At 44.7% G+C, this 21,810-nt stretch overlaps 3 protein-coding genes across 4 annotated transcripts; 1 reads left to right on the plus strand and 2 right to left on the minus strand.

Annotated features, from left to right (window-relative positions):
* Positions 1-1,018: 1,018 nt before the first annotated feature.
* pou3f2a (POU class 3 homeobox 2a) lies at positions 1,019-2,645 on the plus strand. Its single transcript, XM_076044681.1, has one exon. It carries the CDS (start codon positions 1,163-1,165, stop codon positions 2,441-2,443), a length of 1,281 nt encoding a protein of 426 aa, XP_075900796.1. The 5' UTR covers positions 1,019-1,162; the 3' UTR covers positions 2,444-2,645.
* A 7,727-nt stretch (positions 2,646-10,372) lies between these two features.
* On the minus strand, positions 10,373-15,019 carry faxca (failed axon connections homolog, metaxin like GST domain containing a). 2 transcript variants are annotated; one of them, XM_076044688.1, is made up of 6 exons: positions 14,543-15,019; positions 12,491-12,626; positions 12,076-12,272; positions 11,704-11,921; positions 11,154-11,270; positions 10,373-10,939 (listed from the first exon to the last, which is right to left on the minus strand). In XM_076044688.1, the coding sequence occupies exons 1-6, from the start codon at positions 14,800-14,802 to the stop codon at positions 10,635-10,637; spliced, it is 1,233 nt and encodes a 410-aa protein (XP_075900803.1). In that variant the 5' UTR covers positions 14,803-15,019; the 3' UTR covers positions 10,373-10,634. The 2 variants fall into 2 exon arrangements, with proteins under 2 accessions (XP_075900803.1, XP_075900804.1); XM_076044689.1 differs by lacking the exon at positions 14,543-15,019 and adding an exon at positions 12,902-13,376.
* Positions 15,020-15,665: 646 nt separating this feature from the next.
* Positions 15,666-19,824, minus strand: ccnc (cyclin C). Its single transcript, XM_076044649.1, has 12 exons — positions 19,667-19,824; positions 19,151-19,257; positions 18,967-19,051; positions 18,637-18,706; positions 18,494-18,545; positions 18,343-18,398; positions 18,196-18,231; positions 17,985-18,076; positions 17,814-17,881; positions 17,536-17,615; positions 17,253-17,371; positions 15,666-17,141 (listed from the first exon to the last, which is right to left on the minus strand). The coding sequence occupies exons 1-12, from the start codon at positions 19,696-19,698 to the stop codon at positions 17,087-17,089; spliced, it is 852 nt and encodes a 283-aa protein (XP_075900764.1). The 5' UTR covers positions 19,699-19,824; the 3' UTR covers positions 15,666-17,086.
* Between the last annotated feature and the right edge of the window lie 1,986 nt (positions 19,825-21,810).

Genomic DNA, 21,810 nt, shown 5'->3' on the forward strand with positions numbered 1-21,810 from the left:
TCCTGAACAAAGTTTAAAAACATACATTTCTTAAGGCTATAGTTGCTCAACTGTATTTGCCCATTATTCCAAAAAAGGCCTTTATTACACGCAGGAGGTTTGGGAGCGGCGAAGCCACGCGTCCGTCCCAAAGTTTATCCAACAAGCAGGTGGAGGGCTGCGCGCTGGGAGCGCAGGCGGCTCAACGTCCCCATTCTTCAGCCTCCTCTCTCTTTGGCCCCGAGCTGCCCTCTCCGCTCGCCCCCCATTATTTGTCCCGACGGCCGAGCGCACGGCCCCAATGAGCCCTTTGGAACGGAACGAAAAGAAGGAGCGAATTGCAGCTGTGACGTGGGCGTTGTTCCATTCACCGCATTCGCCATGGCAACGGGGCACAGACCCTGCAAGCACGCGGCCCCTCTTCTTCTTTTTTCTTCCTCCTCCTCTGGACTGCGTCCTGAAGGCAGAGAGGAGCAGCTGGAAGTTTGTCCTTGCGATCACTGATCACAAAAAAACTAACAGCAATGTTTTTTGCTGTTATTATCATTATATTACAATTAATATTACTCGAAAAGTTCTTGATGCAGTTTTTTTTTTTTTTTTTTTTAACCACCAGCTCTTTTACTTTTACGCGCAGTTTAAACTCACGCTCCCAAAAAATATTGACCCACTGACCCAGATCGCAGCTATTACTTTTATCGTTATTATTATTCATATTATTGCTATTTTCTCTTCCTGGATGACGAGTATATCTGAGCCAGCGCAGCTCCTTTTCTCCCCCTCTCCCCTCCCCCCCTCTGCCTCCGTGTCTCCCTCCACTCTGTGCTCCAGCGTGCCTGCTGCAGGACCGCTAGTATTGTTGGCAAAGTGATTGGGGTTTCTGTACAATCTCCCGTGACCAATGAGCGGGGTGCTGTCAGGGGTAACCACATCTGTCAACCGTTCTTGGCCAATAAAGAGCGGAGCGAGGCGGACCACAGGTGCGCGCCTCTGCGTCCCCTTGGCACACAGCCCGGGAGATGCTGGAGAGAAACGCCTCGGCTGCCCCGTGGCGCAAAAGAGTTCCTGTGTGAGGCAGTCGCGTGCTTTTTCCCCTCTTTTTTTTTCTTTTTCTTTCTTTCTCATTTTTTTTTTTTTTTTTTTTTTTTTATAAACTCCCACTATCACTCTGGCTCCGAGACTTATGGCGACCGCAGCGTCCAACCACTACAGCGTCCTCAGCACCCCCAGCAGCGCGCCGCCGCAGCCTCCGCCGCCGCCACACTCGGAGTCCGGGAGCATGCAGCAGGCGGCAGCGTACAGGGACGCGCACAGCCTGCTCCAGAACGACTACGGCACGCTAGCGGGCGGCGGACACCCCCTTAGCCACGCGCACCAGTGGATAACGGCGCTGTCTCACGGCGACGGCGGGGCGCACTGGCCGTCCAGTCCCCTCGGAGAGCAGGACGTGAAGCCGGTGCTGCACGACAGTGACCGAGAGGAGCTGCAGAACTCCAGCGGTCTGCAGCAGCAGCAACAGCAGCAGCAGCAGCAGCAGCAACAGCAGCAACAGCAGCAACAGCAGCAGCAACAGCGACACCCTCATCCGGCGCACCAGCAGGCGCATCACGACGCCAGAGCATGGCGAACCAGCACGGCAGGCACGCACATCCCCGGCATGGCGACGTCTGAGGGCCAGAGCCTGGTCTTCTCCCAGTCCGGCTTCGCGCTGATGCCGGGAGGGGAGCAAGGGGGGATGCATCATCTCCCTCTGCGGGACGAGGAGCACCACAGCCACAGCCCGCACCTCAGCGAGCACGGAGGCGGCGGCGGAGGAGGAGGAGGAGGCGGCGGAGGAGGAGGCGGCGGCGGCCCGGGGCCCCATCAGCAAACCCTGTCACACCATCACCAGCAGCACTCGGGCATGCACCCGGACCAGTCGGACGAGGACACGCCGACCTCTGACGAGTTGGAGCAGTTCGCCAAGCAGTTCAAGCAGCGGCGCATCAAGCTGGGCTTCACCCAGGCGGACGTGGGACTGGCCCTGGGGACCCTGTACGGGAACGTCTTTTCTCAGACCACCATTTGCAGGTTCGAGGCGCTGCAGCTCAGCTTCAAGAACATGTGCAAACTCAAGCCCTTGTTGAACAAGTGGCTGGAGGAGGCGGACTCCACGTCGGGGAGCCCCACCAGCCTGGACAAAATCGCCGCGCAGGGCAGGAAAAGGAAAAAGAGGACCTCCATCGAGGTGGGCGTCAAGGGGGCTCTGGAGAGCCATTTTCTCAAATGTCCAAAGCCGGGAGCGGCGGAGATCAACTCGCTGGCGGACAGCCTGCAGCTGGAGAAGGAGGTGGTGCGGGTCTGGTTCTGTAACAGGAGGCAGAAGGAGAAGAGGATGACGCCCGCTGGGGGACAGATACCCGGAGGAGAGGACATGTACGGGGACACCCCTCCCCACCACGGAGGACAGACCCCCGTGCAGTGACCCCCCCTCCTCCTCCCACCTCCCAGTGTGTTAATTACAGCAGAAAAAGAAATAACAATTAAGAAACAATACACGGACGCCTTCAGGACGGAAAGGTGAACCGTGCCTCCTTTATATTTGTTTGACTCTCGGCCAGTTTGAACGCCGGACAACACGGACACAAACACAGCGTCGGAAGGGGCTGGGATCGGGGGCTGTGGGGGGCCGAGGGGGGCGGGGTGTGTGTTGGGGGGTTGGGAGGGGGGGGGGGGGTAGCACCCGACCACCGAAAAAATACGCAGAGTGGTGGAGTGGAGGAGGGGGTATCACGCCGCGGAACTGCTGGTGTCTGCTAACCAAAAAAACCCAACAAAAAACAAAACCACCACCAACTGAAAAAATAATAATGACAAGGAATAAATAGAGGGAGGGGAGGGAGGGAGGTTTGGCAAACGCTGTGATGTTCCTTCTTCCAAGGCGCAGATGTGTGTCATTATGTAATGTGTCATTTTTAAGAAAGGCAAAAGACAGAGAAGGTGGACACGAGGTGTCTGCATGGGAGTGGGGTGTGTGTGTGTGTGTGTGTGTGTGTGTGTGTGTGTGTGTGTGTGTGTGTGAGGATGGTGGTGTGTATGTGTTTGGGGGGGAGGTATAAAAACAAGCTGGATAAATGGCAGGCAGCTGCCGCTGTGGGTAAATAAACGCCATCTTTCTATCGTGAGAGAAGCAACAGGGGCAGAGCAGAGCAGTCAGGGCTGAAATGGAAAGCAGTGGTGAAAAGGAACCCCAATACCAGCCAATTATTATTATTATTATTATTACTATTATTACCATTATTATTATTTCTTTAATTATATTTAAATAATTTCCCTTTCAATAATAAAAATCAAAACAAAATTCATTTAAAACGATAGTCAAACCTAAAATGATGATGATGATGATGATAATAATAATAATAATAATAATAATAATAATAATCATAATAATAATAATAATAATAATAATATGCCATGAAGACTGTGTATTGGTTTACCCTTATTTTTTCTTCTGTGCAGACATATCTGTACGCCTGTTTACACTGTGTTTTCGCTGTTTGTCATTCTTGTACCTCTTTGTTTTTTTTTCTTTCTCCAAAATGCTGTGACGATGCAGACCGAGACAGTCTGGCAGCTGGACTACTCAGAAACTATCCAGCCTCCCATTCTTTTCTGCCTTCCTTCGACCAAAAGGGGAGATTTAAAAAAAAAAAAAGAAGAAGAAGAAGAAGAAGAAGAAGAAGAAGAAGAAGAAGAAGAAGAAGAAGAAAAAGACTCTGAGGATGAATATTAATCCTGCTACCAGCTATATTCCTGTGTGACTCGCTACTCACCGAGCAGAAGAACTCTTTGTGGGATGTACCCTGCTTTGTTTTCTCTATGTGTGTCCTCGGATTCGTTCGTTTGTATGTTCTGGGTTTTTGTTTTTGGGTCTTTACTCCGTCGGTATAGTGCCAAAGCACAAACACACACACGTGTTCTTGTGCCACACTTAAATCCTGTGATTGATACCGGAAGGAGGGGAGGAGGTCGAGGCGTTGCAGAATTTAGAAAAATTCAGAAACTCAAATGCAGCTGAAGGACGAACAAGAACACGATAAAAAAAAATACAAATAAAAAATGTTATTTGAATAGAGCAGTACAATTACTTTAGCGATTTCTGCAAATGCACGTAAAACATGTCAAAAAGGGTTTTTTTTTTTTTTTTTTTTTTTTAAATATAAAATATTTTAATAGGCAATCATTTCAAAATTTCACCTTTCTCATCTATAAGGTATTGAGATATTTTCCTGTGAAGTTTTCTTGTTTTGGGTGAAATACCTAACCTAATAATAATAACGACTAATTATTGACCTGCTCAAAATCACCATAAGAATGCTAATGTCAATCCTTCAGCTGTGTTTACGTTTCTGAGGCGGGAGAGAAAAATGATAAATCAACAAAACCAAAACAAGACATCATTGACCTAAAATCTGTGATCACACGTAAAGGGAAAAAAAAAGAAGAGAGAAATCAACGATTGCACAATTTCTATATGCTTTTCTCATTAAATTGTATTTGTTTTCTATGAGCACCGCAGTCTTTGCACGTTTATTTCTGTATTTTTCTTTTATTTTGTTGTTGTTCTCTCGTAGCAAAGAAGGTAGGAAGAAGGAGAAGGAAGTGGAGTTTCTGGCGACGTGCTGCTCTCGTCGTTGTGCGCGGCCTCGCATCCTAATCACGGATTTTATTTTTTTTTTATCACTCCGTCTCAGTGGCTCAAAATTGTCCTTCAGCTCTTTCAGTCAAGTGTTTACCGCCGCTGATCTGCAGATACGGCCTCACGAATGGAAACGGGTAACTAATCTTCTTTTAATCACGACACACATAACACATTTGTATTAATAAATCAAGACGAAATTGAATGTGCACGTACCCGCGGCTCAGGTCTTGCCGTGCGATGGGCCTCGGTGCAGGTACAAGACAAAAGAATACGGACTGAAAACTATATTTGCGTGGTTGTGCAGGCAGGAAACCGGACTTTTCAGTGACAAACTCGCCCTGAGAATGGAGAGGAAGTATCCGTCTCTTAATTTAAATAGATGGGAACACATAAAAAAAAAAAAAATGTTTTAAAAGAAACAATTACTAATGTGCATGTATATAGTAAAATCTTACTTTTATGTTTAAAAGAAAAAAAAGAAAAAAACAACAATGGGGTATTTTCACTGGTCAATCTTCTTCTTTTATTTTATTTTTTTAATTTTTTACTGTAAATGGAAATGTTTTTCTTCCCTTTTAATTGTGATTTTTATGCAGCATTTGTTTTGCTTTTCTCCTTCTGTCGGCAAATCAGGAGGGAAAAAGGTGTTCTGCTGCCACCTAGCGGCGGATACTAGGGCCAGCAAGCAGGCTGTGGGCTGAATGGATTCATTGAGGCGCTGCTCGTTACTCGGTAAGACATTAGGAGAGAGGCGACCATTCAGAAAGATAATTGTTCTGAATTGGTGTCATTTTTTATGCTTCCAAATTAACACACGTCTGGTCTGCATGGATTTATTTGGTGTGTATGTCCTCCTCCGTCACAATATAAAGGCAACGCCATTGTGTGGCATTTAAGAGGGTCTGAGCATGAAGTAGAAAATAAAATGCACATGCAGGGTTTTTAGTTCTGGGTAAGTAACATGACTGCGATATGCTGTTTTCTTCGAACATGACAATGGAAAACACATATCTATATCTATATCTATATATAGCTGGAGACGGTTGTATTATGCCACTGTGCAACTTCAGAGGCCAAGAATGTGGATCTCTTCTAGATTTCACGATTTAATCTTGATATTACAGCAGATATATGCAAGATGTGAGGTCAAGTGGGATTAATATTGACATCATTCAATCCTACACACTGGGCCCATATTTCATTTTTTGAAATGACTTTTTTCAGTAATTATAGTAAGACATGTGTCATGCTTGTCATTATAGGTGAAATGTGGATTTGTCTTTTTGTGTTTAATTGTTTTTTTTTTTTATGGCAAGTTGACACATTAAGACAGTTTTAAGTGCAATTCTGGCTGGTGAAGTTTATCTTAAATCAGATTACACCTTCATTCCCACATAATGACAGACAACTATTTTGAGAAGAAGAATCCTGTTCAGAAATAATTGTCAATGAAGGAACACGTTTTCTAAACAATATTTCTAGGTTTCAAAGTGGATTTCCGCTCGTTAAATGCGCATAAAATATCAGGCTTTGTACTGGTATAATAACTAGTTGATATCTTTATGAGACTGTGCAATTTTGGGTTAAAACAACAGTTTCAAAAGAGAGGAGGGGAAGTGTGTGTGTGTGTGTGTGCCAGGTCAGAACTGGGCCCTGGAGGACTCGGTTGCCTGGATTCTGTGCTATCAGCATGCGACCATCTGCCCTCCTCCCGGCCTTCACACTCGCTGCTTCTACATTATTCATATTCACACACACACACACACACACACACACACACACACACACACACACACACACACACACACACACACACACACACACACACACACACACACACACGTACAGTTTATCCATCAGTGTCATTGTCAGCGCTCAATTGTCTCTCCTGTCTGCTGTCGCGAAAGGATCTCCCTGGATTCCGACTACAATGGCCAAAGAAAAACGCAACCAGCCAAAGTCATCAGATATCATTCATCTTCCTCTGCCTGTTTGTCTTCCCTTCGCCACATCCCCACCCCCCGACCTTACTTTTCATCCCTTTACAGTGCCCAAAACGCTTCCCTTTCTCTCCCCGTCGTGCTCCCTCCCTCCCTCCCTCCCTCCTTCCCCGGCGCTTCTCCTGAGCTGCGGCACAAAGACGGGGGGCCAGCGAGCTAAGCCTCTGGCATTGTTGGGTGGGCTTAGCATTGTCATATGGTAGCAGGCGCACAGGGAGAGGGATTACCAGACAGATAGGCTGTACGCCAGATATACCAGCGTCTTAAGGCCCAGGATACGGAGCTGCCTTTGGAGGAGGAGAAGAAGAAGAGGAAGAAGAAGAGGGGAAAAATTGGATGGTGGCAGATACAACTTTTCATTTTCAAAAACACACGACATCACAATGATAGAGACGAGGGCAGAGGAAAATACCACAGCTATATTTAATGAAATATCAAGAGAAATCCATTGTCATACAGCTTTTTGTTTCTGGAGATTTGTTACATTCATGATAACCTTTTTTTTCTCTTTTCCTTACTTATATTACAGAGCACGTGACGGCCGTCGCTTCTGCGCTCACGTGCCTTTATTTTCTGTTTTAATTTAAAGGCTGTCTTCTTTACAGTGTGAGGGGCTGGAATGGGGGGCGGGGGGGGGGGATTCCACAAGTGTTTCAGCGCACACACCACCACGACACGAGACAAATGCGGTATGGATTTTTCACGGGTTACAGGCAGAGAGCTCAACAGGAGAGCGACACACACACACACACACACACACACACACACACACACACACACACACACACACACACACACACACACACACACACACACACACACACACACACCCCTCCCAGCCTCCCCTGACCGTTAGACCGCTGACATACACCGAGATGGATGAAGTGGACCGCAGGCACCCAGGGGGAAACGCTCATTTCCCCACCAGGCTCTGCAAAAGTGAAAAGTTTCCCCACACGTTTCGATCCACGGCAGTTGAGTTCGGAGCGGATGAGGTTCCTGTAGTATTTCATAAGACAAACCTCCAGCCGTCGCAAGGTGAACTTTGAGCATGGATCCGGAGCGGAGTTATTTTACCTCGAGACATACATGCAGTTACTGCAGGGGAAGGAGGTCACGACCTCAAGCCAACTGTGTCAAAAGCAGTCAAAGAGGCTACAGTACAGCCACAGAGCCATGACTGTGATGGACTCCAACTGAAACAAACACGTAAACATAAGATAAGAAAAAAAAAAAAGTGCAAAATTACAAAATAAAGGACACTGAATAAACACATTTTCAAATAAGTATGACAAAACAAAAGTCATATACTGGCACTGAAAGAAAGTAAACAGCATCAGGAGTCTGTTTCGATAAGGCTCGTCCAGATCAATGATGAGCGAAGGCAAAAGAACATGCAGGACAAGAAAAAGTTTCAAGACACAGAAAGAAAGTTGTCCCACTCACTTCTTTCCTGGGCTCTCTGATGGTATTAACTGTCGGACACACAGCTGCAGGGCATCATAGGCAGAGCTGCAGGAATGAAAGCCTCGATTCCATGCCTAAGATTGCCATGCTTTGCACATTTTGTTGAATTAAAGCAGAGAACCTACATGAGGTCAACCCTCGTGGTTCTACACGAGTCAGTAGAAACCGATCCTGAACGCCAAATCAAGTCAAATTTGGGAAAACAAGCTCATTTCCACCAGCTGCACTGGTGTCGTTCCATCTACGGCGTCGATGTTCCAAAACTTACTGCTACATCTTAGCGCTACATGTTTAGTCACTTTTTAGCTCACAAAGCAAGGTTGTGTTTTAGTGCCTAACGACCTGGTGAAATATTTCATCAGATCAGTTTTCCCACATTTGGACAGTTGTACGTTTTTTCAGAGGCAGATTAGCGCCCTCCGGTGGACAAAGCTCAAAGTTGTTTTTGCTCGACCGTTTGTAATAGTTAATTTTTTGGCAAATACAATCACTGTTTGGTCAGAACAGTGTCAGTGGCCCAGTGTGTAACATTTCCAGGGATCTTTTTGGCTGAAAACGGGATGGAAAATGCATGTGTGTTTTTAGTTTCGACCGAGCCACTAATATAAATAACTGGAGTGTTTTCATTTGCTTATAACAAGCATTCATATTTACAAGGAGGCAAGCATATCGATCTTGTTACTCCAGTAAGCTTTCTTGCCACTAGATGCCGCTAAATGTTGCACGCTGGGCCTTTAAAAGTCAATCCGAACAATTTATATGCATGTTCTAACATAAAACTATAGAGAGACATGAATGAAACCAGAGATAAAATCACACACACACACACACACACACACACACACACACACACACACACACACACACACATTAAAAGACCATATGAGTACTGGTCCTGTTAGCATCATAGCTAAGTGAAGTGCTGGGCCAGTTTGGTTCGCGACTGCAAAGATTGTGTGAGCGCGAAGCATCAACGCAACCACCACATGATGGATGAACACGGGACCTGAACCAGCAAACCAAACAATATTACAAGTGATGGGCAGAACCACACACCCCTTTACACACTGCGCGTGCACACTGGTGTTTGCTGAGCGACAAACACAAGTGGAGTCTTGCAACAGACGAGCGCAAACACCAAACAGCCTCACGTCACGCTAGAATGGCAAGACTGTTATTGCTTCACGGGACATTTTTTCGGGGAATAAACATCATTTCAGATCCTGCAGTCTATCTCAAAAAAAAAAAAAAAAAAGAACTCAGTGAGGGGCAACGTCTGCAAGACAACTTGGGCCCAAATCCATCAAGTTAGCCAGCAATAAAATATGGATAAAGTGTAAAGGGAGACTTGCATGGGCATGTACCAGCCACGCGCACAACACCATCGATCCGCTTCGCCTCTTTTCCACGTGATTGTTCGATCTGCTCTCAACGGCCGGATGCAGCGTCCAGTCAACCTAAAGCTACCGTCCTGTACGACAGGAGAGATGTGCTGAACGTATAGAGGTCAAAAAAAAAAAAAAAAAAACGTGAATCTTTTTGCAAAAATAATTTAAAGTGTTTCAAATGGCATCCCTTCACTGGTGCACCGACTGTGGGTGGCGTTTTCACAGATTGCTATTGGTTTTTGCAGCTACATGGAAAACGTCATTGCGCCGCCGACCGCGTGGCGTCCACACTCAACGGGGCTTTTTGATAGCAGAGCAATAACACAGTTTGACCAGCAGTCAAAGTGTTAATGGGGGTGTATATAAAAAATGGGCTCTCTGAGGGTGTAGGGGGGGAGTGGGTAGGGGGAACGTCAAGAGTATATACATCACATGACTGAGGGGGGATGATTCTATATTAGCAGGCTATCTATGCTATTTATACTCATATTCAAACGTTATATCTATTTGATTTCATCATCCACCCGGAGCCGTCTATCTTTATTTACACACCACACGCTTCTATGTAATTAATGCACGAGGCGCTACGGGGTCAATTAGTGAAAACACAGGCACAAGGCGGGGAGGTGCTATACGAGAGACATGGTGAAGGGGAGGGGTGAGTGGTTGGTGGGGGATGGAGGGGGGGTGCGCGCACAGAGTTGCCATGACGATGAGAGAGGGGCGGGGCGATGTCTGGACTGCGAGTGATGGAAGCTATGTGGAGGAGTTTCTCAGCAGCAGCATCATACACTCCCTCTTTTCTCTGCTTCGGCTCTTAGTGTTTAGAAAAAGATTCTTCTTTTTTTTTTTAGTAGTAGTAGTTTGTTTTTGCTCCCCTCCAACTACCTCTCCAAAACATATGCCACTTTTTTTTCCTGCCATCATTCCCCCCCTCTAGATTGTGCAAGACAAAACCCCGGGCGCTCCGCTGACACAGTGACGCCCCCCTGGAGGTCGTTTTTCTGTTCAACGAGGTGGGGCAGGGGGGAGGGGGGACGACTTGTGCGCAGGTGGGATGCAGCGCCCTCCTGTGGTGGTGTGCCCGACGTGTGGCGTGTACTAATGAGCGTGCCTGTGTCAACACTTGGGCTGGTCGATTTCCGAGCACTCCGTGTCCATGTCGGAGTCGTACAGCGAGTGGCCAGTGGGGTCGCTGTCGGGCGACGCCAGGTCCTTTGGCGTGTTGGCGCGCGACGGCTGGGTTTGCGTGATGTCGTGGAAAGTGTCTGAGTGCGAGTGCAGGCCCAGGTCGGGCAGCCTGGTGGCCGAGTCGCTGCCCTCGGTGGTGTCCTTGTAGCAGAAGTCCTCCAGGTCCACGAACCACTCGGGCCAGAATCGCCGGCGGATGCGCTCACAGTACATGGCCAGATTGATGAGCTCGCCTGGAGGAGACAGTGACTTCAGCTGCACGCATTTAATCATTCATACATGCGCATTACTGGGCTAAATACAAGTATATTTGGCATAACATGGGTCCATCTTTTTTTTTCTCTCTCTCCTGATCATCTTTAGTTGTGGAAGATTACTTTCATTTTTCAGGAAAAAAACATGATACAAACTTCACAATAAATGAAACCTTAAAGGTTTTCAACCCACCTTTAATGAGCTGCTCTGGACGTGTTCCTGGAAGTGTCCACATTGCGGGGGCTAAGTGACTGAAAACTGCAGCATCCACAGTTGAGAGCTTGGAGCCCATGAGATACTTCTTATCGCCTTTGACCACAAAGAATTTAAAAGGGGGGGGAAAAAATCTATTAATAGATTCAAACGGAAAAAGAAGTACTCACTATAAAGAGCTTGTATTTCCATTTCAAAGGAACCGAGCGTGCATTATGAGGTGTAATTCTATATATTGACCACAGGAGGTCAGGTTTGAGCTATTCTTCCATTCATTCTGAATGGAAACGCCCCTTGATTTGCCTCCATTGGACATTTCATAAAGGCATATCGTGATAAGTCTTCCTAATTCTAAAAATAATGTCTTCAACCGGCTCTCATGAAGCTGCACTTGATGTGACTGGGTTGCTGTCACTTACGCTGCCTTTTAACTCCTCCAGCAGCTCACACACAATCATAAAATACCTTATACTAATCTGTCAAATGATGAGCATAGACACAAGGAATCCTTTGTGTTCTGAATAGTCACCTAGTAAAGTGGCCAGGGTGCGCATGTCCTTCTCCATCAGCGCGTAAACCTCCTCCTTGGAGAAGCGTCCGATCCCGTGGCCGTACATCTCCCTCTTGACAATACCACCAGTCAGGTGACTCAGGATCCACTTGAGCACGTCGCTCAGCGGTCCGCTCACTGACAGCATCTTCTGGGTCTCCTCCAGGTTGTCCACCCACTGACAGTAAGCGATGGTCCTGCAACACGGTGTGACACAAAACACGTGATAGGAACTGAATTTGAACCCGAGAACGAGTGAAAGAAGAGAGTTTAAGAAGGTACAATTAAAAAGGATGAGAACCTTTACTTTTGATTTGAAAAAATGCAGTTGGAACGTCAGAGTTCGCTCACCAGTAAAAATGTTCCTCGACCATTTTGGTGATGGCATGAGACATGGCCTTCTCCTGCGGCGTCAGACTCTTGTTGAGGCTCACACCCAGCCTCTCCTCCAGGAAGTCGATGATGAAATCCGTGCCACCCACTTTCTCCTGGTTATATTCGATCCACGGCATCTTTCCCTGCGGCGAAAGCTTCCCATCAAAGTAGTTCTGCCAAGATGGGAGGAAAAAACAAAGAGGGATCAATTCGGACAAGGGAGCAAGAAATAAAAAGATAAAGAATATGTTACGCAGACAGATTTAGGAGAGTATAATGAAAAGTAAGTGTATTCAGACGTTATAGAAATCACACATACGCCTTGCCTGAAACTTGAACAAAACTGTGTTGTTGTTGTTTTTTTTTAAAAGAGACATAACCACAGCTGTACCTGGTAGGGCAGGTCAACCATACGGAGGTAGGTCTCCATCTTAAGGCAGAAAGGGGACAGGGACGGGGCACCAGTTCTGGGCCTGGAGAACTGATGGAGGATGATGGCATCTTTAGAGTCCAGCTCTTCCTCCTTTCTGTCAGGGGAAAATAATAACAGAGAGCTGAAAGGCGAGTATATCATTCATTTAGCTAATGTTTTTACTGCATACACTTCTGCAAACACTCCAATCTGTGTTTTAGTCATTATTGAATAAAGTAACGGAGGGAAATTATAGAAATGTTACAAATTAACATTACCATTAAACCCAAGGATTCCCATCTAACAACTTAAACTGGGTTATTATTTCACTAAATAACCTTTCTCCGTAAACAGAATTTCAAAGAGGTTAAATGAGACCATTTGATTTACCTTAATCTAGATTTAAAAGTAAAATGCTAAACAGTTTCTCATGTTATGTTGGGCAGATATACAACAGGGGCAAATTATCTTTTTAAGGTTAAAGCTAAGCAAGAATACATTGAAATTACTTTAGCAGCAATAATACGCAAGATATAAAGATTATAGACAAGAAAAAAACCCAATATGAATCCAGTCAAAGCCGGTTAAACTGAACACATCACTGTTCATATGAACATGCAGGTTTCGTGTGACCGTTTTGTGACCCAGAAACAAGGCGAACGCTTCAGTTTGTTAGCTTAGCCTAGCTCAGTTGTTCAATCTAGCCAATGAGTCACCCCCACTGAATATTTATTCCTCGCCGCTACGGTGTTTATTCTACGCTACAACGGTTTTGGACTGTGTATTTCGACGGTGTTGTCTGTCGTCCCACAGACTCTCTTAACCGCCACAGACAACACGGAAGGTCGCCCGGGCCACCGAGGGACTGCAATGTCAAAATAATGAAGCGTACCCTTGTAAAAACGATATCGGCGGCACGCTCACGTAAAACACAGTGGGGCGCATGCGCAAAGCCTGCCACCTGACACAGCCTCACGTGCCAGGGTTTATAGAGGAGCTGTCCAGTGCGTGAGGTCCTGAAAGATGATTCTGGGACAAAACGGCACAGTCTGAAGCTAAAAATAATAACGATGATGAGACAAAAGAGTACGTTCATAAAATAAAATAAAATAAAAATAAAAATAAAAATATTTATCATTAATGTGTTTGTTGGACATGGGGCACACGCAATATCACACGGAGATAGACAAATAGAATCAATGTTTTTGTACACACGGTGGCCTTGCAAAAAAAATAAATAAACATAAGAATAAATGTGATGATGATTCCCTTCAACCGAGCGTCTAATTTCAGTTTACAGATGAAAAAAAAATGAACAAACTCGACTTTATGGTGCTAAACCGTTGTTGTAGGCCCTGTGAATCGACAACATGGGCCCTGAGCTGCAGGTAACTTGATACTCTTTGACGTAATACTCAAATATAAATCCAGCCAAGGAGTCAGTAATAATGCTAAGTGTATGTTCATCTTTTCATATTCTATCACGACTACGTCGACCACTGTAACATCCGAATAAAGCACACGAGTAAAAGACAAACTGTCACCGTGTCCTTGTAGAGCAGACACATGAAAGTGACTCACTATCATAGCGGTGTTATGTCAACATATAGAAACAGGCCTGCTGGGCGGGAGCGGTGCCACTCCGGCAAAAACAATAAATGAATAAAAATGATGGCAAACAATTTGTGTTGACTGGTCACAACCGCAGTCGGTGGTCGCCCCCGACTTCTTTACTGTGCAAACTGGGGCCGATGTAGGCGAAAACGTCCGGGGCTAATTACTGTGTTTATGGTGAGGGTGCTGAGGCGGCGAGGGGGGCTTCGTTACATCACGATCCACCCACTCACGACTCCCCTGTTCCCCACAGACTCACCCCGCCCAGCCAGACAACATTAAGTAATATCATAACCCCGATGAAAATACAACAAGGCTGCACACAGGGACGCAAGGATGTTTGAATAAAACTCTAAGGCGGGGGGCTACGCATAGGACGCTGGTCTGTCTGTGGTCCAGCCTGCCGGGTCTATGTACCTGATGGACAGCAATTCGTGCAGCAAATATGCAGCAGCGGCCAGCAGAGCCCCTCCGGTCAGGTAGAGCGTCTTCCGCCACCAGGAGTCCGAGCCCAGAGCTGACATGATCCCGCCGTAGTCCTGCAGTGGGTAGGCGATGATGTAGCCATAAAACGAGATGTTCCCATCGGAGCCCAGCAGCCCGGCGGAGAGGCTCTGGTTCTGGCCAAAGTCAACCACACACGGCCGCGTCCAGGCAAACCCGACGCGCCAGTACATGCTCTCTGTCTCCGGCTTTCCGCCTCACTTTGGCACCTCGGGGCGTCATCGGCCGGGGCTTCATGGATGCTGCGGAGGGAAGGTGCCGGGCGTCTTGCCGGGGAGCGTCCGTGAGGACGCCGGCGACCTGCCCGATGCTCGTCCCCGTAGCGGGGTCGACATCCTCCGCTACCCGCTTGGTGCTGGCTGGATGCAGGCAGTGAGTCTGCCGCCAGTCGGTATAAAGTCACCTATGAAAACCGTAACGCTTCCGGTTCAACCTTTCAAAATAAGAGTGTGTTGTCAACGTTGCTGTATCGAATATTAATGGTTCAGGCACTTGTATCCCTCCATTATGATATCCCCTATAACAAAAATAAAATCTCAAAATATAGAAAGAACCTTTCAGTTTATTCTCACAATTCTGCTTTTCCAACTCTACCACGCCTTCTTTCAAAATGTAACTGTAAAGCTTTTATTTTGAAGAACAAATAAGCACTACGGTTTGCAGTTGGCCTTCACTTCTCCTTCACGCAGCTAATATGACATAACAAGGGCTAACTGCACTTCATAGTGCAAAACTCTAATTCTAAAACATCTAAATGCATTACATTATCATTTAAACAAAAGTGAAGTTTTTTTTTTTTTTTCAAATGTGCAAACTTAGACGCAAGAGGCCTTCATTTGATAACTCCGCTATTTTGAGTTCGTGTGCTCTATGATAAGACTTATAAAAACCTGATATATAATTTTTTTTACACGCTCTCGACATTGGCCACTAGAGGTCCTACCATCTTTACGCTGAAATGACATTGGGAGTTACGACAGTTCTTATTTTGTAATATGCAACACAAGTCCCAAGAATCATAGTGACATGAATGCACTAATTTCCCACTACATACACCTTTATTTCACCAGAAAATTTGATTCAAACTGTAAAAAGCGACGTTCAAGTAGAAGGAAAATTTAGGGAAATGATAACAGATCCGTAGCAGGACTGCGTAGCTTGGTGGCAGAGGCCCTCGTCTTGTCTCTTCCACGCTAACTGTTACGTGACAGATGTCTGCTGAAGGAGAGGGAAAATGCCAGACACCAGAGCCAAGTGAGTCTGCATCCACTCTGATCCAGAGTCGTTCCTCTTTGAGAAACGTGACATTCAGTTGGGCAGATGCAGAAAAGTAAGACAAAAAACATAACTACTGAAGTCTGAACATGGGGTTTTGTAAGGGTTTAAACACCTTGTTTAAAACACAATCCCACATTTTCCACTCCATTTAATCTACGCGTAGAGAAACACAAATATCGCCACCACCAGTGACTAAATATACCACAGAAGGTATTTCAAAAAGAATGTGCGAGGGAAACCTTAAAAAGAGAGAGATTGAAATTAATCGACTGAAAAAGGCCTTCCGCTGAGGAAAAATAAAAATAGGTTTTGTAGAAAAACCATAAGACAACTAAAACAATGACTATATCATCCCCCAAAAAAGATTTGCAGCAAGCAACAGAATTGTGGCAGTAAGAAAAATGAGTGGGAGGGGGCACTGTGAACTGAAGAACAATAACAAAAGAAAAACGTGCACGATTTCTAATCAAGTTTCGATGACAAAGTAAAAACAAAAACAAAACATACAATAAAATAAAGGGACTCAACTATGAGGCTATTTACAAAAGAACAAAGGGATACAATAGATGTCTGGCACAAAGAAAAGACTGCTGGAATTGTGTTTCTCTCAAAGTTAATAGTCAACCAGGTTGTGCACATGGCGTCCAATCACACCACAAGCGCACGGGCGGGGGGCATCCAATTAGAGTCAGTCACACAGCGCAGGGTCGTTGCAACAGAGAACACCAACTGTAAGTCCCTGAGGAATTAAAAAAAAGAAACAACCGCAGACTCGCCACTCTCACGCAACACAGTACCGTCAGCTTTTCTCGTCTGTGGTGGAGCTGCGCGTGAAGACAGTCGCTCCACTGGGCTTTTCAAGGATGTCAGGATCATCATCATGTTTCAGCTGGACAGTCACACCTCCATCGGTTTCCGAGTCCATTAGTTTTGGCTCTTCTCCAAACTGCGGCAGAGTGGCCGTCCTCGACGAGACGGTAGAAAGGTTTCGGTGGCCGCTCACCAATGTCATTATGATCAGACGTGGTACAGTCAGGATGTGCTGCTTTTTGTTTTTTTTCTTTCTTTTTGGAGAGGTGTGTCAGTTGAAGGCATGAGCGCATCCTGGTTGTTTGAAGTGGGAAAGCTGACACCATGGCCGTCGTGCATCAACATTACAGAAACCCACAGACGCAGGTGTTAAGACTGACTGTAGGAGTTGCTTTGGTTCCCGTTGGAGCTCTGGTCACCCTCACTGTGAACAAATTGAATGTTTCTCTTGAGCGTATAATCTCACGGCGAAGACCTAATTAGAAAAATACATCCCAAAAAAGGGAAAACAGTAAAAATGCTCCATTGGGTTTACCTGTTCGGTGGAGGTTTAGGCTTGGGCATCTTGTTGAGCACAGCAGCTATCTCCTTCCGGTCATCAAAGTTCTTCCACTGGTCATAGAGCTTCAGAATGACGCGGATAATCTCCAGGATCTGGAGGCACAACACACACAAAGATTGCCGTACACTCCGTTCAAGGCCTTTGAGAGAAATCCTCATGTAATGAAGCAGAATATGTAGAAAGAAGATTATCTTATATGACCAAACTTCACCCTTTCAACAGAAACAACAATGCTGTGAGACACAAGCTGGCTTACTTTGTCCATGTCCACAGAGAGTTCAGCAAACCACTGCCTGGCATCTTTCTGTTGGACGACACATGCGACATGCAGACAGGCTGCCGGACGAAGAGCAGAGCAGAGCAGATGATCATGTTAGAGCGGCTAAACCTTATTCTAAGCCACTGACTATGTTATAGGATCCAGTGTGTGTGGCGTCTGTCAGAGTAACAACCACAAAATCCAAGAGATCCCTGGAAATGTTGCACACTGGGCCTTTAAAAAGCAGGGACAATAAATGCGGGGGTGAATCTTACCTAAGGCGATCATAAAAGGAGGGTAGAGCAGACACAGGTCTGTCCTGTATGTGTCGTTGACTATTCGCCTGGTAAAGATAAAAGACGTAAGCCTGGCATGTAACATCTTTTGAACTCAATCACCCTTCCCTTTAGATCACTAATTGGATGAGAGTGACCAGAGATCCATACCAAGCGAGAGGCAGCAGCATATCCTCCTGCCCCATATCCTGCACATACTGCAACAGTGGTCTGTATGGGTGGTACACAATCAGACAGCAGTCCTGTGAACATAGGGGAAAATGTGTTTGAAAATGTGTGCGAAAATGTGTGCAACCAGCCAGATGGAACACACTAGCATAAACACTGAGGACAAGCTGAGAGCGCTGATGTCTCCACTCACCATTAACTCCAGGAGGTAGAACTCACATTCTAATATCTGAAAAGAACACAAGCTGAATTTGAACTTTCTGAACTTCTCTTATGCAGGAAAAAGAGTGAAAATACACCTTCATATAGCAATACAATAATGGCTACTAAACTGACTTACATGGTTCATTCTATAAGGAAATTCCTTTGGAAAGGCATAGGAAAATCTTGTTTTCACTGAGAGGTACAAAAAAAAACATAATTATACCACATATAAAAAACAGGGACTATATCAAAATAAGATAAATGCCTCGGTCAACAGTGTTACTTACACACAGAAGTTGCAGCAGATATCAGTCTGGTATTCGAAACAACTCCAAATTCCTAAAAAAGCAAAAATAGGTCAGAAACAACCAAAGATGTTGAGAAAATGTCAGTTCATGCAGAAAAAAACAAAACACAGCAACTTCCATACCTCCACTTTAGAAGCCAAGAAAACACACGTCGGCGCCATGAGCACTGGATCTATACTTTTCAGAGAATACCTGCAACACAACAGATGACACATTACTTGACCACTAATAAAATCTTTGCACAGGGGAGCCATGAATCCTGATACCTAGTATGGGTTTATCTACTGATCACATAAATAAAAAAAAATAAATAAATACTGGCGAAAAAAAGGAAGAAAAAAAAAGACTGCAAACACAAAAATACCTGTTTATTCATCACATGAAGCCCTTAGCCCATGCTGCCATAATAGCATTAGCTATATATAGGTATTATCTATTTTACAATTTATTACCTGGCGTAAAATCGTTTGAAGTAGACAGTTGCAGTGGCAATAACTTGCTGCCGCAGCTTCAGGTGTTCCCCCAAAGCCTGGATCACTGAAAGAGGGGAAACAAACAGAAATTCTATCCATATGTGGTGACTGAAACTATATTTGGTAAAATGTCACTTGTGCTTGAAGACACACATACTCATACCATTAGCAAAGAAAATCTGCAGCTTCCAGTACTCCTCTTCAGACAGAAACTTCAGGTCTTTCTGCCGTTCTTTCATCAGGTCTTGCTTGTCGAGAACCCACTGCAAACTTTAGTTATTGGGGAATAAACAAAGAAATATTAACGTTGTGCGCAAGCGTAGAGTTTGGATTCTCTCTCTCTCTCTCTCTCTCTCTCTCTCTCTCTCTCTCTCTCTCTCTCTCTCTCTCACACACACACACACACACACACACACGAAGCTAAGGGCTACTAAACACAAAAACGGCGGCGTTATTAACCTATTAAACTACCAGAATGCAAGAAAAAATATTAAAACTATCGTCCCGTAATGCGTCTAGAAGTTGTCGACGACTTTAGTCAGCTCCTGGCAGCGCTGCATTGTAGCGAATGTTCAAAACAAACCGTTAGCTTCGCTGAGCTACATGGCTAGGCCTCAAAACATACGCGATATTCGTCAAATTAACAAAACAATTCATCGCGGTATTCACGCAGACTTACTAATGGGAGCTCTGCCAGAAATTCCCAGCCATGTTGCTAGAGGTGAGGTGGTGAAAGGCACACCGTAAATCTAATCCACTTCGCCACAACGACAGACACAGGACGGGGAGAAGTGTTTATGCTACTCTTAGGCGGGAGTAACATCAAACAGCGCACTGAAAGAGAGCGGTCTTCCGAACAGTTCCGGGATGTTGGTTCCGCCTTGAATTAATAAAATGTAATATTTAATATTATATTCATGCCGATTAGCGTGTTTTAAAACCTTTTCAAAAAGTATTAAAAAATATAAGTGAATTGTTAATTGTGAAAAAAATTAATTATTTGACTTAGTAAAGACAGACATTACATTAATATTACATGAAATAGATACGTAAACTCGAACATAAAAAATACATGAAATAGATACATAAACTTTATACATACATAAACAAAAACAGTAATCAAATACAAGGCCGTGAAGGGAGGCAGATTGCGAGTTACGAATGGCTACATACAGATATTAAATTATATTTTAAAACACTATTAATTATTCATACAGCTCTTACAAAATAAAAAACATAAAACCATTAACAAAATAATCATAGTAAATATTGATGAACAAATTTCACAGTACGTTTACCTGAACAGTGTGTATCGCTCGTGATTTAAAACCCCCCAAAACAAAGCATAAATTAGATGTCCAAGACTTCAAATATGGTGAAATTGTATTTCCTACTCAAGATCAGAGTCCACCCCTATCTTTCCTAAGGGCAGAAAAATGTGTTTACTTTCAGAGAGATGAAACTAATGGTCATGTTTACATTTCATTTGCTATTCACTGGCATCAACAGTTCAATGCTTGCTGAGTGTAAAAGCCATTTATTATCATTTGCCACTATTCTCTGAAAGACACCCCTGTGTAACAAAGCACACTTGAAGGCTTTTCATCACAATGAGGAAAATTATGCCCTGTGTGTGTGTGTTGTTTGAACACTGGAATGAAATGTATTTTTCTTTTTCAAAAAACAATGGCCTTCATTCATGTGAAAAATAAATTGGTTTCCTTTATGTGGAACTAAAGTGTTAGTGCTGTCAAAACAACTAAGAATGCTGTATTATCATGTTACTGAATGGAATTAGTTGTTATTTAGAGATGTGACTGCAAGTGAACTGTCCGTCACATCTGCCAATTTCATACTCTTCAAACATCAGATTGTCTGCATTATTGAAGTGAAGTTCCCTACCTACATATTCTCCACACACCACGACACTGCAGACACTTAATGCGCCATTCATTGGGGGGAACCAGACACGCCAGATGAAATGTATCAGAGTTCAAGTGGGATTTATTTGGGAGTATCACAGACAGAGAACATTTGTGCTTCTTCAGGTGAAAAAACATTTCCTTTTTATCGCATTAAGCAGCCCAGATTTGAGCAGCCACACTGTGTGCACCATTAGTAAAAAGCTTCCTGTCGCCTCCATTTTTGTCACAAGCAAACATTGGCAATTGTGGTGATATACGTATGATGTGCAGCAAAAGGTCATACAAAAATTGCCTGAGAGAATCCCCATCTTCTAGCTTTCTTGTTGAAAATATACATTTTCTTTTTTTTGGACAGAAACATAAATCTACAATAAATATGTCATACAGTAGTGTAAATTATAGAAATGAAAAGTATATAAATTGTTTCACTGTAGTAAATGTATATAAATCATATGTAGTAAAGGAAGGACTGGCAACTTGTTTTTTGCTGGAGAAGCAGCACAACGACAAGAGGTGACAGGTCGATAGTGCTGCACTCAAGGGAGCCTTTTAAATCAGAGTGGGAAAAAAAAAAGCTTTCAGCTTTCGGTCAAATGATACCTCAGCCGGCACCATGTCAGATGAACTGGCGCTCAATTGGCTGTTATCATGAACTAACAGCCGAAGCGGTTGTGTCCCCTGACGTATCTGCTCTTCAGCTTTCCACATTCTGGAAGCAGAGGCTTTCAGATAGTTAGAAATACCACGCGGGGCTCAGCCATACATGTGGTTTTGGTGCTGTCTTGTCCACCACACCACAAGAGGATGCGAGCTGTCAGTGGAGGGAATCCCACGTAAAAATGGAGACAACTCAGCAAGTGAACCATGAGGGTATTTGCATGGGTGCCACACCTGCATG

Source organism: Nelusetta ayraudi, unplaced genomic scaffold (assembly GCF_046127955.1).
Source record: "Nelusetta ayraudi isolate G7.1 ecotype Tasmania unplaced genomic scaffold, CSIRO-AGI_Nayr_v1 ptg000082l, whole genome shotgun sequence".
NCBI classification, from domain to species: domain Eukaryota; kingdom Metazoa; phylum Chordata; class Actinopteri; order Tetraodontiformes; family Monacanthidae; genus Nelusetta; species Nelusetta ayraudi.